This window comes from Melozone crissalis, unplaced genomic scaffold (genome assembly GCF_028551555.1).
Source record: "Melozone crissalis strain CALT ecotype California unplaced genomic scaffold, PUWL_Pcris_2 ptg000013l_1, whole genome shotgun sequence".
Taxonomy (NCBI): domain Eukaryota; kingdom Metazoa; phylum Chordata; class Aves; order Passeriformes; family Passerellidae; genus Melozone; species Melozone crissalis.
In genome coordinates, this window is record NW_026535791.1 from 12,970,576 (window position 1) to 12,991,904 (window position 21,329).

Sequence of the window (21,329 nt, forward strand, 5' to 3'; positions counted from 1 at the left end):
TGTCACTGCAGTCCTGCTAAATGAAGGGATGTATTTAAAACAGGCACTGGATTTTGTAGCGCTCTGCTTTCCTCTTATAATTGATGGTAAAAATAAATTAAAGGATTAGTATGTAAAGGATTTCTTTTATTTGTGAGGATGTGTCTGTGCATCTGCTTGAGCTTGAGCTCCTGATCAGCTTCAGTCTCTGCCTGGGTAGGGAAACCAAGAAAAAGGTTATTAAAAAGAGCAGAAAAATACCAGCTTGATTCACTGAAAAATACCAATTTGAATGGACTTCATCAGGCCTTTATTGAGATCAATGTTGTATTTTAAAAGAAACAGTGAGACAAAAATCACACTTAAATACCCCACACTGGCCACTCATTTCACAGCTATTCATCCAGTGAAAAAGACACACTTTCTTCTGGAGCTGAATGTTTGCATCTCTGTCACTGAGCACCAGCATCACCATTCTGTGGGAGAGGTTCTTTTAATTTAAATTTGAATTAATTAGCCTTCTGGAGTGGGAGGCAGTCTGTCCAGCTGTCTGGAAGGTCTGCTGCTGCTTTGTGTCAGAAAGCCAGCCCTGGGCAGAAAAAGCTCTGCAGAAGAGACTCATCTCACCTACCTGAGACTCCTTCCAGGCAAGGGAGTGGAGGTGGAGGGAGCCTGGATGGCTTCGCTTAAGTTGATGCCTAGCTTTCATTATTCAATAGCTAGGTGCATATACAGTGGTTGAATTACAATTTTCCTTGTATTCTTGGAGATGAGCAATAGCAGTTCAGGCTTAGCATCATCCCCAGCTCTGGGGTAGCATGTAGGCCAGTTTTGGCTTGGAGACCATAGCTCATCCTCCATAAAGGGCTAATTTCCTTTCTTCCTTTTGCCCATCCCTGTTTAATGTGACTACTGTGCACTATGATCTATCAACAACAAGAGAAGGTGGGAGGGAAACAGCAATAAAAAGAAAAGGTATTAGAATAGGTCTGTCTTGATTCTGTTAGCATTACATTAATTGAGTTCTATAGTCCTAAAGTCCGATAGAAATCATGTTGTAAATGCTTTCTGGTCAAAACTGCTGAAATACATTTGAGAATCAAGAGACAATCACAGGCACTTGCTCTCTCAGCTAACCTTTCTGTGTTCTTCCCCAGGACCTGCTAACGAGACACAAATTGTTGGTGGCAGAATTTCTGGAACAAAATTATGATGTAGTAAGTATCAATGCTGAAAGGCTTTTCAAAAAATCTGTTTATGCTTGGCTGCAAAGAAAAAAAAAAAGCACAGCGGTTTTCGTGTTCTGCATAAACTCCTCACATAGAACTGTAAAAGCAAACACTGCTTTGTGCTGGAGCAGAATCCATGCCTGGCATGTGAAATGCAGATGCCCCCTCTGCACACAGCTGGGGACACAGCCAAGGTCTCAGGAGAACTCACAGGTTAAGAGCAAGTTTTATTTCTCGCCGTGTGCATCAGATCTCCTCAAGTGTGAATGGAACTGAAACTTGCAAACAGATCATGGGAGAAAACTTGTGCGTGGTTTTAACCAGTTTGGTGATACCCCAGCACTGACAGGGCCATACAGGTGTTATTTACTCCTCTTTGAGAAGAGTTACTCAAACAACTTTTAGCATTACTGGAAATTCCTTGTGTCTAAGTGAGGAACTGAGGTCTGAATATTCCTATTGTCTTCCTAAGGCAATTAGCCCTTTGGTTAGCTGCTATTTTTCACTTTGATTTTTTGGCTCCCTTTTGGACGAAATGTGGGTCAGAAAAATTCCATTGGATTCAACTAAAATTGGATTGATACAGATCACAGAATTAGACTGTGGGTCACATTTTTGTGTTACCTGAGGTGTTCTTTATTTCACTGCCAAATGAAAAGACAAATTTCTTTCATTCTGGTTACCATGAAGGTTAAATAAAGAGCAGGCTTATTATTGCTGAGTCACTAATGCAGCTTAGCTGGAGCAAAATAAGTGTCTCTGCTAATCTTTTCTCTTAATACTGGAGCACTGCACTGGAACAGTCCCCATTCGACATTTATTTGACATTTTACATTTTTGAGTATCAATTGGCTAAGGAAGTTTTTTTGGGTTTTTGTTTGGGATTTTTTTGGTGACAATTGGATGGCCATGTTGATTTTTCCTGCTTGTTTGGTAGGTAGTCTGAACATACTGCAGCCTTGTGTCTCAGTCTTCCTGACCACAATACCCCCTTGATCCATCCCTGCGAAATCCAGCACGCACTTTGCTCCTAGTGACCCTTGCTGGGCAAAGAGCTTCAACCAGTGATGGTACTGAAGGCAGATGAGGTGGCACCTCCCAAAAGGAGCATTTGGGAGTTCGCATCACCATTTTGGGGTGTTGCATTGAGTCACACAGCCAGGCATGACCATGATATGAGTGAGTGGACGTCATGTGCTGGGCCCACATGTCCTGGCAGCAGTCTGTAAGAGAAGGCTGTGCAGGCAATGGCTTGCTTCTGTCCCAGTTGGCTCACACCAGCCCCAGTTCCATCCAGTCCATATGTGGTATTCCCCCTCTGCAGCACTTGGAAGAGGAGTGTTCCTGGGCATTAGTTAATTCCCTGTGCGATAACCAGCCAAGAGGAAAGGCCACAAGAGCCTGGCCTGGCGTTGCAGTGAAGTGTTAGAGGGTGGCACTGCTGCAGCAGTGAGAAGGATCAAGAGAAGGAAGAATGGACATTAATCTGATGCTGTGTTTTCTTGTTACTCTAGATCTTTGAGGACTATGAAAAACTCCTTCATTCTGAGAATTATGTAACAAAGAGACAGTCTTTGAAGGTAAAGTCTCTCAGCACTTTCCTCCTAAATTTGTACTCTGTGTTATGCAGAATATCGAGGTGCATGTATGGCAATGGAGCAGCCATTCTTCTATCAACAGAAGGACTAAGGGCTTGTGATGCTCTTCCTGAAAAGCACAGGAGCTCACTGTGTCTTTTCTTTCCTGGGCCTCTGGGGATGCACTGGGCCATTTTATGGAACAAGTGCTGTCCCTTCTCCTCTGAGCTTGGATCTGTGCTTTGGTTCAGAACATGGTTACAATGAGCTTTGGTTCAGAACACGGTTACAATGAGCTTGGCAGTAACGTGGCAGTCTCTGTCTGGGACACCAAGTGTGACAAGGCCTGCACATGGAGGCAGAGGGGGGTGTGAATGTAACATGGCAATTAAATGAAGGTGTCTTTGTCTATACTTGCTTTTGTCCCAGCTTCTCACACTCAGCCCCTGTTACACCCAGCCCAAACACAGGATCTCCCTCTGTAGTATTTAGAAGATGAGCATTATTTTTCTAATTTTGTTTACAGCTTCTGGGTGAACTGATCCTGGACAGACACAACTTCGCCATCATGACGAAATACATCAGCAAACCCGAAAACCTGAAGCTGATGATGAACTTGCTGCGAGATAAAAGCCCCAACATTCAGTTTGAAGCATTCCATGTGTTCAAGGTGAGCCAGTATGAGTTGTAGAGGTGGCAGACTTTCTCTTCTCCTCATAAAAAGATCTTTCAAGGTAGGCAAGAAGAAGTCCGGGAAATTGAGGCAAAGGCTGAGGTTTACAGTCACTTGCAGTATTTGAGAGTGTCATAATTGAAAAGGGCCTTCAGGTGAGACCTAAAGCAGCATCATTTTGGTTTAACCTGGGGGTAGTCAGTCAAGTAGCCATTGCTACAGTAGTACACAACCTCTAGGTAGTATCCAGGGGATCTTCTCCCCACTCCTGGATCATTTTACCATATGATTCTGAGTAAAGATTAAAAAAAGCCTTAAAACTCTACCTTAGATTAAGAGTAGGTCGTGCTGGTGCTGGGCATCAGTGCAAGCACAATATGCTTTTAAAGGTATTAGAAAGGTTTGGTAAATCTGTGCTTGAAATGAGTTTTATCCTTCCATCATTTTGCAGTGACATTATTGCAGAGTTAAAAAATTACCCCAGGCCCAACCAGTGTCCCTTTTTTCATGGTGATCAATGTTAATAAGTTAGAAGTTTACAATTTTCCTATCAAAAGAGTTCTCTGCTCTGAAACAGAGGGTGAGTCAGATTGTTATGCAAAACTAACTCTAATTTGGAATGAACACGTTAATTTCAAACTATAAATAGAGTTGTTAATGATTATCAGAAGAGGAATTTTGGGCCTCTAAGAATATCCCTTCCCTAAGCTGGCTAAGAAAGATACCAGATAACACCAAATGACTGTGAGAAGAGGTTACAACACCCTCCACAAATTCAGAGTGACCTGTTAAATATTGTACTTTTGCCATTTCTGATTTGGGAAAAAAGCTTTCAGATCTTCAGTGTGGAGACTTAGAGAATGTGCAGCTTCTTCAAAAAGCTTTTAGTTTTGTAAAAGAAAAAAAATCTTCAAGGAGGATTAAAAGAAAATTCCTTTCATGAAATAAGTGGCTTGGTAAGCTGTTCCCTTGCTGACTTCCTCCAGTTAGCTGAACTACTGTGAGTAACTTGTACTCTTCCTCCTTATCAGGAGGTGTGTGGCTCCAAGATAAGCAAGCAGTCTGGCTCCAGACACTTGCAGCCTTTGAGATGCCAGTGGAGAGAAGGTATCAGAGGATTTGGGTTTCTTAGCCACTCTGTGAATAAATGCAAGATTTTTATTTATGAAGGACATGAGTTGCTGTTCCTGAATTCCTGAATTAATGAGAGGCATGGACTAGGCCTTGAGAATGGCTGATTTCACTTATTTTAGGAGACATTTAAAAGGACTTGGAATAATGTAAAAGGATGCCAGTGTGCAACCATGTCACACATTGCTGTTCCTCCTATTCTGCCTTCCCATTCCTCCTTTCCAGTGTGTTGCATCCCATTTCCAATTAGAGTGGGGTTATTGCAGGCTCATCCTTGCTTGACCACTTGCAGTTGCTGCCATGTGGAAATAATGCTTGGACCTTGGAGTGCCAGCAGAACAAACCATGAACAACAGTGGTGTTGTGTCTCTTCAGTTCAAAGGGCCAAACTCTGTCCTCACACACCTCTGTGGGTCTTTTCCAGTGGTGCCAGTCAGCAGCACTTCAGGGGGCCAGGGCATTCCCATGGCATTCCTCACACTGCCTCACATGCACAGGGCTCATGGTGAGGAGCTGCAGACTCAGAGCACAACCTGATCAGCTGGAAATTGCTCATTCACAACCTCCAGCAGCACACTATAGAGTAACTGTAGAGGTGCGGCAGCTCCACTTATAGGATCCCCCTCACTGAGGATCTGGGTTGCCTGGATGCAGCAGCATCCAGCTCCTCCCCAGGGGGAAAGGTCTTTATAGGGTCTGTTACAGGAAATTGCATTGTGAATTAGCTTTGTAGAGAGGGTCAGAGAAGATCTTTTCCCTGATTTCACTTCTTAAATTGAGTTCTAAATTCTTGAGAATTAAAGAATTAGAATTCTAAATTCTACTGAAATCCTTACGTATTTAAAGATTGGCTTTGTCTTTAAGGTTTCTTTTGTGCCCAGTTCTGCAGTGTTCCTGACTCCTGTTTCTGGTTTTGTGTCCCTCAGCCCAGTTCTTTTGTCAGCTGTAGAATTCCATGTTAATGTAACTGGGAGAGGAATCTTGTCCTCAGCTTCTAATCTCATAAATTTTGAACTGTGCCTGCATTTTAAAATTATGCTTGCAAAATACCTATGCAGTCCTGGCTGAAATTACAGTAGACTAACCACAGTGATTTGGAATGAAAGGTCTGCTGAGAAGTGGATACTTGCTGCTCTGTCTGAGCTGCCAAAAGATTTAGGTTTAAATTACCTGATTTAGATGTTTTACCAGTTAGACACAGTTGAAATGAAAAAGTGTTTGTATTGTAAGCATCCAGATTCCAACGTTCCCGTGCTCCAGCTGACCCAAAAAAAGGCTTATGACTCTTACTGCCTGAGGCAATTTCTAATTTGAAACTGTGAGATAGAGATGAAAGTGATGACCACTTCTAGTGCAAATTTATTTTGGAGGAACATTTTGTGGTTGAAAATGCCAATACCCCCAAGCTCTGAGAATATTTAATTCACTCAACTTACTGTGAGTGGGAAAATGAAGACAGAGTGCCCCCTTGGAGTGCCTTTTTCCATTCTCCACTTAGGAGATGGTCGATCTTCCTCCTAATTCCAGCCCCTTCTCTTCTTTTGCCTGAAAAAAAATGGACCTTCTGCCTTGCAGCACCATCCTAAAGGTCTGCAGCTGCTTTGTAAAACTGGATGTCCCAGGCAACGTATGCATAAGGATTACCCAGTGTTAAATCATGAGGAAAAGCTAACAGACCTCACCCCTTCCCTCCTCCTTCATAAATAATCCGAGGGGATCACTCAGAGCTGTGGGCTTTGAGAGTCACAGGCTCTTCTCTGCAGTGATTTCAGTGGAGAGATGTTGGTCTCAAGTGCACACACTTTGGGGATCAAATACTGGGAAGGGCTCTCCAGCTCCTCTGGTGGGTTTGGGATGTGTTCCATTAGTGGAGCCTCCTTCAAGTTTGCCTGGCTGTAGGCCAGGCTGTATCTTTCAGACCTATGTGAACGTGATGCAGGGATTCCTCTGACCTCAAATATTCAAAAACAAAGGATAGGAACAGCTCTCTTGGATTTCACATAAACAATTTGCTGATTTTGAGGAAAACACCGTGTAGCAGTGAGCTGGGCTTATATGACTTTCTTGCTGTTAAGGGGACATTTAGCAAGATATATTTTACTGCTTAAATCTAAAAATAGAATGGGTACATTGTGTTTTGTGACCTCAGTTTCATTTTTCCATTCTCTTTCGTGCACATTACGAGCTACCTCCTGCAGCTTGCTCTGCAAACAGCCTCACATAATTTGACCATACTGACAAGTTTGCTCTTGGTACGAAGCTGAGGCCGTGTTTGTGGGGATGTGTCCTCTCTGTTTCTCAGCTGGATAATCTAAAGGACAAGGATTATATTGTGAAGCATTGTTCTGTAAGCAGCATGAACCTTGTGTGTTCTGTGTGTGCAGTGTCCTGACAGTGACATCGTGCGTGACCCCAGAGCAAGTCCTAAAATGCTCAGTCCAGGGCATCCTGTAATTGCTCTTACTCTGCTTTTGCCCCAGAAAGTTGTAATGCCTGGTTATTAATTGTAAGGAAATAAGGTCAAATTCTCTGGTCAAGTAATTTTGATGTTTGTTTGAAGAAATACATTAAGACTTTTAATGGAGAAGGTAACAACTATTCCACTTTCAATAACTTTATGAGTTTTAGAGTTGATTTTCATTCCAGGTCTTTTGCAAATACTCATGAAATGGAGCTTTCTCTTTTTGAGACAGCTATATTTAGAGTTGGAATTTTTATATGGGTACTGTCTTTATTTTGGGTCTCTGTCTCTCTCATCTGTCTGAATTTAGTGCTCTAGAACATATATCTTTTCATAATAAAACCACAGGTGAAACCAAGTTCTCTGTGGTTTGATCCAACTTCATTTTAGTTGAAATGTTGCAGATAGCATTAATAATGTTTCTGGTTTTAGGGACTGATCTTCTTCTCTATGCCAATACAGAGTTCTGAGTGAGGGGGACCCTTTCTAACATAAAGTCTCGTGGTGGTCCTGCTCTGGAGCTCTGTGAAACTGGTCAGTTGATACTGACAAAATTGATTTTGTTTGCTTAGCCAAAGTATTGAATAACATTTCAGGAATTTTCTGGTCCTTGAGCATTCTCTCTTTACTAGTCCCTGTTGACACTGAGCAAGACTGGCAGCTGAGATGATCTTTGTTTGAATGTTCACTTTGCCAGTTTTGCAAGGGGAAGATTGTAATCTATAAATAGTTGAGCAGGAAGACAAACAGGATGTGATGGCTTCTATGAAACTAGGTTCTTTATTATTTGTTATGGTAATACCAGTGGTGGGTCCAATATGAAATACTATTTACTAGGTTTACCACCTACCTTCCAGTCCTGTTTGCAGAGCAGAGAGCTTTTACAACAAGAATTATTTAGATTTCTTCATTTTGAGAGTCACCCTTCAGATAAATATTAGGGAGGCCTAATATTCATTGAAGGAAGATGTTCAGCACTTCAAGGTCAGGCCTTCTTTGATGGCTTTCATTTGCATTGTCATCAGATGATTTCTGAGCATGTGGGTCTTGCCTGTGTATCTGATGGCTTCTTCTCCTCATCACCAAGGGTGAACTGAACTCCAAAATAAAAATTTCTTATGAAGATCTGTAAATCCCTGTCTGTAGGCTTACATCCTGCTTTTCCCCATGGCAGCTCATCCAGATGACTGGGGGCTTATCATAGTCCAACTCCTGGAAGTATCCAGCTTCCATGGGCATGATCACCTGCTGTTGGTCAGCACACAGGGAGCTGCATCCTGGGGCTGCTCCAGCTGAGAGCATGAAGTGCTGCAGCCTCATCCAGAGCCACATGTCCATGCTCAGGAGATCTCAAGATTTGTGTAGATAAAGCAAGAGTGGAAAGCTGTAAAGCACGTTCATATTTACATCCCCAAACCCTTTTTCTCCCAGTCTGAGGGGAACCAATGCATCAATAGCAGTGTAGCAAAGTTATTTGCAAAGGAGGAGATGCTGCTTTCAGATGCTGCAGCTGTTGCTGTGAACTGGCCATCCCAGTTCACAGCAACATCCCAGGCAGGTGTGCCCCTGGTAGGAGGCTGCCCTGTGAGTACTTTGGGCATTGTGCAGGAAAGGGGCTGCTCTAAAGGGATCCTTGGGGGCTGTTAGTGCTGCACTTGAGAAGTTTTAGGTAGCAAGTGGGAATCATTTAAGATGATAGCTCAGGGAAATTAGAGAAGGGCAAGGTGGAGGCCTTTGTGAGTAACTGTAGATAGTGTATTGTCACTGGGACCATGACCTGGACACCAGATCAAGGAAAACTTTGTAATGCACTTGGGAAGTGTTCACCCAGCATGGCAGAGGTTGCAGCTCTTCCTGCACAGCAAAGGGCAAAGTACTTCGAAGCAGGGACTTCTAGGAGGAGCCTGAGGAGGAGGGATCCAGGGGAGACAAAAACATAGACACAGATTAAGATTACTCTAGCATCAGGATGCCAGAGTTTAAGAGCAGATGCTTTGTCTCACCTTTGTGAAATGAAAAAGTACTTCTAGTTTCCTGTTTGGGCAGAAGTGCTCAGTGGGATACTGTTGGTGTGTGTTGAACCCCACTCCTTCCACATGTTCCCCTGATGTGGCACTTTCCCCACCACTTGTATAACATCCTTTGATTTTGGAATATGAAGCCTAGCGGTGGGTGCAGCCTGAGCCCTGCCCCAGCCTTTACCAGGTGTTGTCTTAGGGACAAGGGGCTGTAGCACAGCCCCCCCAGGACAGAGTGTGTGTGATTCTCATCAGGTAGCACAGCTCCTCCCCGAGCAGCTGGATGTGGCCCAGGTTTTCCTGCAGGCACAACCTCAGGGGAGACAAAAGGACCTGCAGAAGAGCCCCAGACCGGGAGCCAGCGGTGGTGCTGCCTGTGCTCGGCAGGACAACATGCCATTCTGTGCTGTCAGCAGATGTTTGTTTTCATTCTGCTTTGGACAGGCTTGGAGGGAAACTGGATGATTTCCAGCTCTGTCCATCCTTAATTTCTTCTCATGGCGCAGAGACTAACTGGAGTTATTTCTGTCATTGCACAAGCGCTCGGGCGGTGTTTGTTGCCCAGCCATGGAAACCTCGGAGCCAGCCAGATGTGGGAGCTGCTCCCGGGGCAGCCGGGGTGCTGCAGATGTGCTCCCACTGCGAGCCCCATGCCCCACCTGCCCCTCCTGACCCACATCCAGGAAACAGAGCCCCATCTCTGTGCCATCCCGGGGTCCCTGAAAGAGCCTTTCACTGTTGGCCTTTGCAGCCAGCCTTAGCTTTGCACTTAACCCAGAGAAAATGTTAAAGGAACAGCATTGTGGCATGAAGGGTCATGTTCAGAGCTGCAGCTTTAGTGATTATAGTAGGAAAAATCAGAGCATTGAAGAAGGCCAGTAAGCCACAGTGCTGGGCTGGCTGTGCCAGGTGAGTATCTGTGTCTCACCTCACCCTCCTGCAATGCCTCCCTCCTCTGGTCAGCAAGGACTGCAAAGGTGCTGGGCACACCACAATCCTCCTGCTCCTGCTGCTGTAAGTTTCCATGCTCCCATGAATGGATTAGGCAGAGGGAAGTGAGGCCTCTGACATAATTTTCCAAACCAAAACAAAGCTGGCAAGTCTAATTTTAGGCCTGGTTTAATACGGAAATGATATCAATACTGACACAAAGCTTTTCCGTTCTCCTGATAATTAATTTCTGTGTATTTGTCTTGTGGGTGGGAAGAGGCTGAGGATTGATACCTCCCTCTCAACAGCTGGATTTACAGTCAAAAGCTTTTGTCACCAAAGAGCAAAGTGAAAGGGAAACGATACCACACACGGGCATAGTTTTGCTTCAGTTTGCTGTGGAACCAACATGTTTGAACTCATGTCTGACTGCCCTGGAACAAGGTGTGTAGCAGTAGAGGATCTGCCTGTAACTTGTGGGGATGTTGTGACTGATGTTCCTTTATCTCTCTCTCTCTCTCTCTGTCCCCACCCCCTTGCTGTCTCTCTGTGCCTGATTTTGTTTGCATGTTAGGTTTTTGTGGCCAGTCCAAACAAAACACAGCCTATTGTGGAGATACTGTTGAAAAACCAACCCAAGCTAATTGAGTTTCTGAGCAATTTCCAGAAGGAAAGGACAGACGACGAACAATTCACTGATGAGAAGAACTACCTGATTAAGCAAATCCGAGACTTGAAAAAGCCAACGGCATGAAGAACACCTCTTGTTTTCCACTGTAGGCATTAATCCAGTTGTTAAGTTCCTCTGTGTCCCTTAAACACCACAATAGTGCTTGAGAAGGCACAGCAAGTGCCTGGTTTTTATTTTGTCTTTGTTCCTAGATGTCAAGAGTATAGGGGTTTTACATGAGAACTAAAAAACCAAAAAATCCAGAATAATATATTATTTTTAATCAAGATTATATTATTTATGTCAGTTTAGAATCTCTCTGTAATAGAAGCTGGTTTGACAGAAGTTTTTGTGCTCAAGAAGAATGAACCTCTTTGCTTAACTTTATCGGCAAACTCAGGCACTGGCAAGTGCACAGAGCAGGTCTCCTGAGGACTGTGACATTGTTCCTTCACACCTGTAGTTGTGACTTGGTTCTAGCGCTGCACACACACAAGACTGTGAAAGAGTACATTGGTCTCTGGAGTTAGCTGCACTTATAGGTCAGGTTCTTTAGTCAAAACTATGGAAGATGAAAAAGCAGTAAAGGTCACGTTTTTGCTTCATTTTTTGTTCTTTCATCCTTTCCCCCCACCCCTAGATCAGAAGTTTTCTATTCAGTGCTAGGGAATGGATGGATATATCAGCCATCTGAGCTGTTTCTGCCTAACTCCCATTTCCCTGTGTGTGATCTATCTTGTGCTAGAGCACAGGCTTTTCCTACCAGCTCCCTGTGGTCTCATGAGGAGCAGCCCCATGGACACAGTGCTTACATGCCCCGTAATGGGAAAAGGCAAGGGCAACGCCCCTCCATCAAAGGCCATGCTGTATTGCTGATAAAGTGATCCTAACCTACAGAAACTATCCACGGTCAAGAATATTGGGTGGCAGCCAGAGCTGCTTGGCTGAATTGTGACAAGGGCTGAGCCTCAGCATCAGAGTGAGAGCAGGGTCCCTAGAGTCTTTCCATATAAATTCCAGTCCTGGCTGTGTGAGGCGGGGTTGAGCTAAGTTCAGCAAGGCAATCATGAAAAGGCCTCAGCCAGATTTGCTGAGTAGGCTGAGGTCCCTGAGCCTGCAGGTGCTGCCACAGCTGAGAGCATTTACTGGATACTGAGCCTGGGAGGCCACTGAGCAGCAACAGGCACCAAAGGCCACCTGTAGTTTGGCATTTTCTGCCCTTGTTCATCCTGACCTGAATTCAGGTTCAGTGTTAAAGTTGTGGAAGAGGAGGTTGTTGCACCATAAATGTTTTGAGTTTAATAAGCTCTATGGTACAGACTGTTTCCCTGGTGTGTTTGAAGAGTTTTTGGGGTCTTTTGTTTTCTAACGGGAAAATGTTATTCTGATGCTTTAGTAGGAAGTGGAGTTTGAGAGCAGGAAGTGGAAATTTCTTGAATTTTTCTGGACAGCCTAAGTTCTGAGTTTTCCTATTTGCTGTAAGAAAGTTCTCTAGCTAAAACTCTATCTAATGCTTCAGGTAACAGGTGACACTGAATTGTAAAAACAGAACAAGCCCTTTTCTTTCATTAAACTGTTGTATATTGAGGTGACTGATACTTTAATTTATGTGCTTTAGAAAAGGGAAGAAACAGAACTGATTGTGGTCTTGGTTTTTTTCAGATGTCAGATACACACAACAAATGTACATCTTAGTTGCCTGGAATAAAAAAAAAAAAATTTACAAGCTATTAAAGGCATGATTACTGATCACTCTATTTCTGTCTCTGGGGTTTTTTCTCTCTTGTCTTTCAGGATAGCCAGATTCCATATAGTGCTAAATTCCTTCTCTCCTTTGTCAACTTGTTTCAGCAGATGGAGAGGGATGAGCACTGCCTTCGAAGCCAATGCTCTCTGAAGCATCAGGTCTGCAGCCCTGGCTGGCAGGGGTCTGGCAACCCCAGCCCAGCTTGGCCTGGCCATGAGCCTCAGCCCCTGCCTGCAGGTGTTGCTTGCTGGCAGTGGTCACTTGCAGGTCGATAAGGGAGCTTCTCTGGAATCACAGTGGTTGGAGCCAGTCATTTAAGTCTGATCCTGAGATCTGGAGCCTGAATCCAAAGGGTGCTTGGCTGTGTTCTGAGCTCCTGGGGTGGGGCTGGTCTCCAGGGCTGGATTAACACAGAGACACATGTCCATTGCCTCAGCCTCTCGAGTCACATGAGAACACTGGGCTTCCAGCCCGTGCTAGGAAAAAGTGTCTCATGGTGTGTTGCTGGGGAATGCCTGCCCTTGACGCAGGGAGCGTGACCCACACAGAGGTGCCCAGAGAGTCCTGAGGGGTCACACTGGCAGTGCTTTGTCTGCATGGTCTGCACACAGAGGAGCACTTGAAGAGACCCAAACCTGACGGTAACACAAGGAGTGAGGCTCCACCCTGGTGTCTGCATGGGCAGAGAGGTCAAGAAACAGTGATGGGCCCTGGCCCTGCGAAGGAAGCCTTTTCCAGGGCAAAGAGACCTTGTACCACATGAGAAAGCAGGTGGTAAGGAGGGCTTGTGAAAAAGGGGATCTGTGTGTGTGTCTGCAATGGGGAGGGGAAGAAGAGGTCTTACAGGTAAAATGACACATGCCAGGGCCCTTGCAGCTTGTCTTACCAGAAGCTGGTCCTGCAGTAGATCACACAACCCATCTCAGAGTCTTCCCCAAGCTCAACTTGCTTTGATCCTTGAAAGAATAAAAAGCATAAAAATTGGTGAAGATGAAATTAAGCACCACAGTAATATTTAAAAGCAGGTGGGGACACAGCAATAAGTAAATGAATATGAAGTCTTTTCTAATGTGACTTTGAAATAATGACACAACTCTGAATTTCCTTTGGTGAATTCAGTCAAGGTGGTTCTCCTGCCTAAGGGAGTGCTCCCACCAGGAACTCAGAGTTTATCTGAAATTACTATCTGAGGGAGCTGTGTGATTTCAGGACGTGGTTCATCAGAGTGAAGGCAGGAGAGAAGATTGAAAAACTGAAAAGATAAAGAAGCTGGAGGAAGCCTCTCCATTCTGTTCTGCACACAGCATTCAGGGGGTTTGGATCACATGAAGAAATCTCTGCCGACATACGATGTAGGATGCAACAATGTCAAACCTTATTTGATACAGCAGAGTGCCAGGAATCTTTGAACCATAAGCTTCTGTCATGGGATTTGGGCAGCTTGTGCTGAAATCAGGAAAATCTGATTAGAGGCAGCCACAGGCTCCCCAGAGTGTCCTGGTGTGTACAGCAGCAGGTGTGAACCCGAGAGAGGCCAAGGACTCCGGCCTTCCACAAATGTGGGCGTTAAGACCGCTTGAGCCTCTTAATCTGCATTCTCCAGAGACAAGATCAGATGAGAAGGAAAGAATGACTTGGGCCTCTGCTGTTATCTAATGATAACAGCACTCACAAGAGGGAGAGGAGATCCAGATCCCATTTGTTCTCTAGCATGTGCTTTGCTCTTGCTTGTGAAATTGGAGCAGGGCTGAGAGAACCCAGGCCTCTCTCCAAGGGGTGCAGTGGTGTTTGGTCAGTAGAGAAGCTTTTTCTCTGGGCCAACAAATGCTTCATTTCTCTTTCTGAAGCAGTAGCACTTCAACATTTTGGCAGAAAGTGCCTTTCTGCAGAACATCTTATGCCTGGCAGTGAAAGTTGAGGCAGAGAGGATACAGGTTTTGGTCCCTATGACATAAAAGGGACTGTATGTAACTCTCCCACTCCTTGACTAAGTGTTCTTGCACAAAGATGCAGGTTTTCATGGACTGAGTGTAAGGTGTCCCAGAGCATCCAGTGGGAGCTTCAGCCCCATGGTGAGAGGCAATCCTGCGAGCAAGAGCTGCTGTGGCCTGGGGAAAAGAAGGAGCTGAAATCCCTGCCATCCCTGCCCATGCTGAAGGGAAGCCTTGCCACCAGCAAAGTCTCCAGTCCCTCAGGGTCTGATGTGTAAGGCCACAAGGTACCAGCAGCCCAAGCCAGCTCTGAGCACAGTTGGTGCTGGGCAGGCAACGTGGCATCAGGCTAAGGAGAAACCCAAAACAAGGTTAGCAGTTTTGGCCATGTGGTTCAGCTCTAAGCCAAGTGTCTCACAGGGCTGTGACTTGGCCCAGCTCCCCAGGAACCCCAGGGAGAGGCAGGCAGTGAGCCCAACCCTCCTGACTCAGGGTCCTGCTCCACAGCGCCTGCCTTGAGCTGGCCTCTCTTTCCAGGAATGTGAGAGGAGGAAAAACAATCAAACAACCCACCCCCATCCTATGGCATTGCTTGAGAGGGGGTAAAAATTACCTTCCCACCTCAGGCTGTGTCACATTGAGTGGCAGCACAGGACAGCCTGTGCCAGGGGTGTAGCACCAGCCATGGCCCAGCCATGGCCAGCAGCTCCCCCCACCCAGCTCAGTAATGCCAGGGCACTGGGGACCGGCACGGGTGGGGTGCCAGCACATCCTGTGACACACCAGCATGCCTTGCACTCTCACCACTGCTACAAGAGCCCTGTGGCTGTTTCCTTTGCTCTACGGGCACTGGCAGCCGCTGGGAGGGCTTTGCTGCTGAGCACTGGCCCAGGAAAGCCCCGTGCTGCCCTGCAGAGCTCTGCTGTGGCACGGCACAGCAGGCATGGCCAGGCGTTCCACGTGTCTCAACCTCCTCCCTCCCTTGGTGTACGCTCTGGTCTGCATCTTGGTATTGATGCCCACAGGGCCATGGGATATGGTGTGCTTTTCTTCAGAGCCACTCTCTCCCCCAAGCACAGATTTGGGAATGGAATTTCCAAATGTCATTGTCCCATAGCCAAAAATGTAACCCATGTATTTTAACTGCCACACTGTGCCAGCAGACAACACCTCCAGCATGTTGAGTTTGACAAGCAGTTGGACACAACCAGCACCTGACTGCCAAGGTGACAGGTTGGAGCAGTTTTTTGGTTGCATGACAGACACCAGCCCAGCCATGGCATCATAGCCCAGCTCCTCACAGTTAAAGAAACAAAACTCACCCAAATCCCCAAAGCAGCTCTCCTGGGAAGAGCTACCAGTATGCCAGTGAATAGAGTTATTCCTTCTGAGAGCACGGAGAAGAGAGGACCTTGTCTTTGGGGCCATGAAGTGCCTTACCCAACTCTTACGAATAGAGGTCCTTTATTTCCAAATTGCTGGGTACGTTGTCTCTACTGGCACTCAGCTTTGGCAGTGCCCTTCAACTCCCTTGTAGAACAGCTGGCTTGACAAGCGTTTGGAGCGGATTTAAAAATACCCTTGTCAAAGCAGAGCCCTCTGCATCTGTTTGCGCAAACACGCAGCCAGGGCTGGCTGTTCGGCACACCCGGCACAGCCCTGCCCCGGCAGCCAGCGGGGAGCAAACAAACCCGGCCTTTGCTCAGGCAGATGGTCAGATGCCCAACAGGCTCGGTGTGCCTAGGACAAGAGGGAGCCTGCAAGGAGCAGGGCTCTCAAAATCCCATGGGGGAAGTGGAGAAAGGCATCTCCTCCCCATTTTAAAACTGGGTGTGGGGGAACATTTATATCCACAGATGAACTCGCCTTGTGCCCCAAGGAACGTCAAGGGCAGAGCCACAATTAGCTCATAGCACAGAGCAGGTTCTTGCTGTGGGCTGACAGCCTTCCTGTCAAAGGCTCAAAGGAAAGTGACACTGGGGACTAACAGGCAAGAAAGCGGGACGTCCCAGGGGACAGCAGGCAGTGCAGAGGGAGGAGAGACATATGTTCATTCCAACAAAAGACCCAGCTCTCCTGCTAATACACACCACTTCTAGCCATGCAGTTAAGCTCCTCTGATTCCTGCTGGCTTTTGTTTTCTCTAGCTAAATCTGTCTTGCCTCACAACAGGAATGAAAGACTAAGTGAAGGTGAATGCACTGGCATTCACATTATCTTACATACGTCTTTCAGGTAGTTCTGAAATAACATTGGGGAGGAGGAAATGGCTCTTGTTGAAGTTATTGTCCAAGTGCTTCATGGTTTCCCCACATTTCTCCAACCCCTTGTTTTTCCTCCAAGTTAGAAATTTAGCTGCCTTGATGGAAAATTTACTGGCAAAGCAATGAGGTGACTTCATTGGAGCCAAAGTACAGATAGTTGAGCAATGAGGGTGAAGGAGGAAAAAGTCAGGCTTAGTTTTTAAGTATACCTGTCTTGTGCCACTGAGGAACACGGTGAAGCTGGAACAGACCCCATCCCTCCAACAATGATCCTGTAGTTACAGGAAACCACCCAGTCCTGAGGCAGAGCCTGGCTTCCTGGGAAATCAAAGTGGAAAGTTTCCTGTACAAACAGCTGATACTTGGGGTGCAGAAGATAAACGTCACACTGCAATATACCCCAGGGAAAAAACCATGCTCAGCATTTTCCTCTGCATGTCTGTTCCCAGCCCAAGCACGGTGAAGCCTGTGCTGCTGCACGTCAAGCAAGAAGGCCCTTTATCTACACAGCAGATGTGCCAGCCACGATTTTTCCTCTTCCCATTTATGAGCTTAGAGCTGCCTCGAGTGTTCTGATGTTTATAATGACCATCAGCACACCTTTGTCTTCTTCTGTCTGCAGCAGCAGGACTCTCTGGGTACTGATCACAATCACAGAATCATGGAGTGGTTGGGGTTGGAGGGGACCTCTGGAGACCACCCTGTCCAGCCCCTCTGCTAGAGCAGAAACAGGTTGCAGAGGATTGCACCAAGGTGGGTTTTGAGTGTCTCCAGGGAAGCAGAGTCCACAGCCTATCTGGGCAGTCTGTTCCAGTGCTCTGTCATCCATGCAACAGAGAATTTTTCCTCATATTCAGATGGAACTCCCTGTGCTTCGTGTGTACCCGTTTCTCCTGTCACTGGGATCCACTGGAAAGAGTGTGGCCTCCCTATCTTTACACACCCAGCCCTAAGACATTTGTTGCACTAATATAATATATGTAAATAATGCAATACAAATTTTGTGTGCAGACGAGAGCTGGAGCGGCTCTTGAGCGGCAGAGGCCCGCCGCGAGTGCCAGCATCCCTGCGGAGCCCGGCACTCCCTGGGTCCCGCTCTCCGCGGCCTCCCCGGGCATTTCCCCGCCACCAGCGCCCTCTCCCGGCCTTCCTTCGCCGGCTGCCGGGGGCGGCCGCGCTGCGGAAATTAATTTAATTTATTGCCAATCAAATCTGAGCAGGGTAATGAGAAATAAACGTATCTTAGAACAACTTCCCTTTACTCCTCTCTTCTTCCCGGGCTCAACTGCATTCCTGAATTTTCTACCTCCTCCCCTCCAGCAGCACAGGGGGAAGAGGAATGGGAACTGGTCAGTCACCACACTTTTGTCTCCGCCGCTCCTTCGCCCTCAGGAAGGGGACCCCTCACACTCTTCCCCTGTTCCATCCTGGGATCCCTCCCACGGGCGAAAGTCCTCCATGAACTTCTCCAACATGCATCCTTCCCCCCTCGGGCTGCAGTTCTTCATGAACTGCTCCATTGTGGGTCACAAGTCCTGCCAGCAAACCTGCTCCAGAGGGGCTCCTCTCCACTGACTGCCCACAGACGCTGCCAGGAGCCCCCTCAGGACGGGCTTCCCACGGGGTCACAGCCTCCTTTGGCATGGACCTGCTCCAGCGTGGAGTTCTCCTTGGGCTGCAGGGGGATCCAGGCTGCCCTATGGACCTCCCTGGGTTTCAGGGGGATCCAGGCTGCCCTATGGACCTCTCTGGGCTGCAGGGGGATCCAGGCTGCCCTATGGACCTCCCTGGGCTGCAGGGGGATCCAGGCTGCCCTATGGACCTCCCTGAGCTGCAGGGGGATCCAGGCTCCCCTAATGACCTTCCTGGGCTGCAGGGGCTCAGCTGCCTCCCCATGCTCTGCACCAGGGGCTGCAGGGGAATCTCTGCTCCTGTGCCCAGAGGACCTCCTGCCTCTCCTTCTCCACTGACCTCAGTGTCTGCAGAGTTGCTCCTCTCCCATATTCCCACTCCTCTCCCTGGCTGCAATGGTGCAGCTTTTCCCCACTTCTTAAATCTATTAGACCACTGGCACCATCATGGTGGCTGCTGGGCCTATCCTTGGCCAGAGCTTCATCCATCCTGGAGCTGGCTGGCATTGGATCTGTCAGATATGGGCAAAACTTCTGGAAGCATCTCACAGAACCAACCCCAGAAGCCACCCACGACCAAAATCCTGCCACACTAACCCAACACAACTGTAACCCAGATCTATTTGAAATCAGCACATACCATCAGCCTTCTTTGCATTCCTATTCTCCAAGCAATGTAACTTACTGGATCCAAGAAATTAAAGCCAGATATTTGGAGTCTGGTTTGCAGGCACAATGGCTGAAACAAAAAAACCTATTTAGAGGACTACAAAGCTTTTCAGAGTAGTCCCCACATTAAATATGGCTCTGGGAAGCCTGTCCCTTTGCCAGCCTGGCTGTGTCCCACTGACTGCTCACTGTGATCTACAGTGACATTTCAGTTCAAGAGCACTTCTGAAAGGCATCTCCCATCTGTTCCCACATACTGTACGTGGCTCTGCAACATGAGCCAGTCTTGGAGGGCATTGAGTGGATTCCTTTCAGCTGAACAGGAAAACTGTAGGAATAGCTGTAATACACTCCACTGGCTCTTGGGCCTTCAGTCCAAATGCCTGGGCTGGAACCAGGTGGATGTGAAACCCCCGGTGGGCCAGAGCCCCAGCATCACCCACTTGATGGTTCAGCCTCGCTGCCCTACAGCTGCACTGGGGACGGGCTCTGTCCTTGGCCCCGTCACCGCAGCGATCCCGCTCTGCTCTGCTCTGTGGGGACTGGGAAGTGGGGCCCCTGGGGATGCCCATACAGGCAATCCAGGGTAGCGAGGCAGGAGGTGAGGCAGGAACCAGTTTTACTGTTGGACGGTCAAAGCTTCGTCCACTTTGATCCTCTCCAACCAAGGAACAGGCCATGGAGGTGGCAGCTTGCAGTGCTCCCTAATGCAGTTCCCATTCTCCCGAGGGAGAGGAAATTAATCCTCATGGGCCAAGGAATGGGATCCCAGCACTTTCCCAGGAGGCACAGTCTCATTTGAGACAAATTCTTCAGGCAGAGCAGAGGAAGGCCTGTAAGGAGTGTGAACATTCCAAAGCACTCTGTAATGTTCCTAATAACCCAAAGTACTTAAAAATACACTTCAGTACTTACTGTCAGAGTAATTTATTAGCAGGAAGCATGTTTTGCTGTAAGGCAGACAGTTAACAGAGAATTTCTGTAATTCTCAGTCACAAGGCCAAATTATTACTGATAGTTAATACCTGCAATTAAAATGATTGTTCTGAAATGAATGAGTCTCAAAATGCATATGCAAATTTCATACAATGTATAAAATATATAACTTTTACATTTCTTGAGTAAATACCTTGCAGCTTTTATGTAAGAAACAAACATCCTAGAGTTGATTTGTAAAATAAGCACTGAAGGAGATGTAGTATTCTGTAGCTCTCCCTGGTAAGCAGACAAGCTGAGCAGCACCTACAGAGTCCATAGGCTGAGAGAGGAACCCCATTTGCATTGCTCCTGTTAGTCAAGATAAAGTCCCTACTTCGTAATTCCAGTAAAAATTAAGGTAGGGTTATACTGACGATCAGAGCCTAGAGAAATTTCTCAGCCTCTGGAAGATTCTGTAGAATGTAGTAAGACAGAAATAAAGCCAGGCTTCCAAGCCTTCAGCCTTACAAGGGATTACAAGTTTCACAGAAAGTTTTGTAAAAAAATCTTCTTTTTAAAAAAAGTAAATAAAAGTAAAGGTAGAATCTTAACTCCTCCTGAAGCAGAGACTAGCAGCAGCATTCACTGGACTTATTTCATGTGTGTGATATTTGACTTCATTTACTTCTCTGTGTACCCAGGCCACCTATGAGGTTTAAGGGATTTTTCAATTTCAGCTGTTCCTATCAAGATACAGATTTTACTGATTTTGATACCAGCAAACTGACCAGTATAAAACTTGAAGGGGCCTTAAATCTGGCCCTGTTTTTTTCCTTGTTTCTACTTCAAGTAGATGAGCATTGCCAATGGATTATGGAAACAAGAAGGTTTCAGTGGGTGGACTAGAGCACACTTTTTATTCTAATTTGGACAGTGTACGCTATCCAGTCACAGCCCTGCTATGCAGTTCCAAGCTTCTCCAAAACCTAAAAGAAACAAAAAAAACCTACAGATGCATCTTAGGACATGATTCCCCTTCCAGGACTTTAGGAAGGGCAGCAAAGACAAGATGCATGAAAGAACTGGGAAAGGGCTGTTTACATACCCTACCAGCAAGAACAGGAAAAGATTTAAAGCATTTGCACTGGAGAGCTCAGCAGAGGAGTGAACAGAAAGTCTTGGGACATCTGCTAAAAAAAACAGTTCGAGGTCAGATTCAAAGCAGGAAACAGATGGGAATCAAAAGATTCTGGGTACAACTCTTTGTTCTGGTTATGCATTACTTGGCCCTTCAAAACTAGCAACACTAGATTGCAGTTTCAGGGGCTGTTTCAATGTCACCCTTGTAGTGCAGTCATCCAAGAGAAAAGCACCTGAAAAGATTTGGGCTATTTCACTGGTACAGATCATCCTATCTAAGACACAACAGGACAGACACTGATGGTTTATTAGCTCCTGTAGTCCTTGGAGCCTGTCACTGAAGATAACAGAACCTCAACAC

General features: G+C 46.5%; 1 protein-coding gene across 2 annotated transcripts in view; it reads left to right on the forward strand.

The window, feature by feature from the left end:
- Positions 1-12,425, forward strand: part of CAB39L (calcium binding protein 39 like) — a 43,381-nt gene extending 30,956 nt beyond the window's left edge. For both annotated transcript variants that reach the window (XM_054271969.1, XM_054271970.1), the window contains 4 exons: positions 1,137-1,196; positions 2,723-2,788; positions 3,312-3,455; positions 10,573-12,425. In XM_054271969.1, coding sequence (XP_054127944.1) covers positions 1,137-1,196; positions 2,723-2,788; positions 3,312-3,455; positions 10,573-10,752 — 450 coding nt within the window. In that variant the 3' untranslated portion in view covers positions 10,753-12,425. The remainder of the gene's footprint in view (positions 1-1,136; positions 1,197-2,722; positions 2,789-3,311; positions 3,456-10,572) is intronic.
- Positions 12,426-21,329: the final 8,904 nt, after the last annotated feature.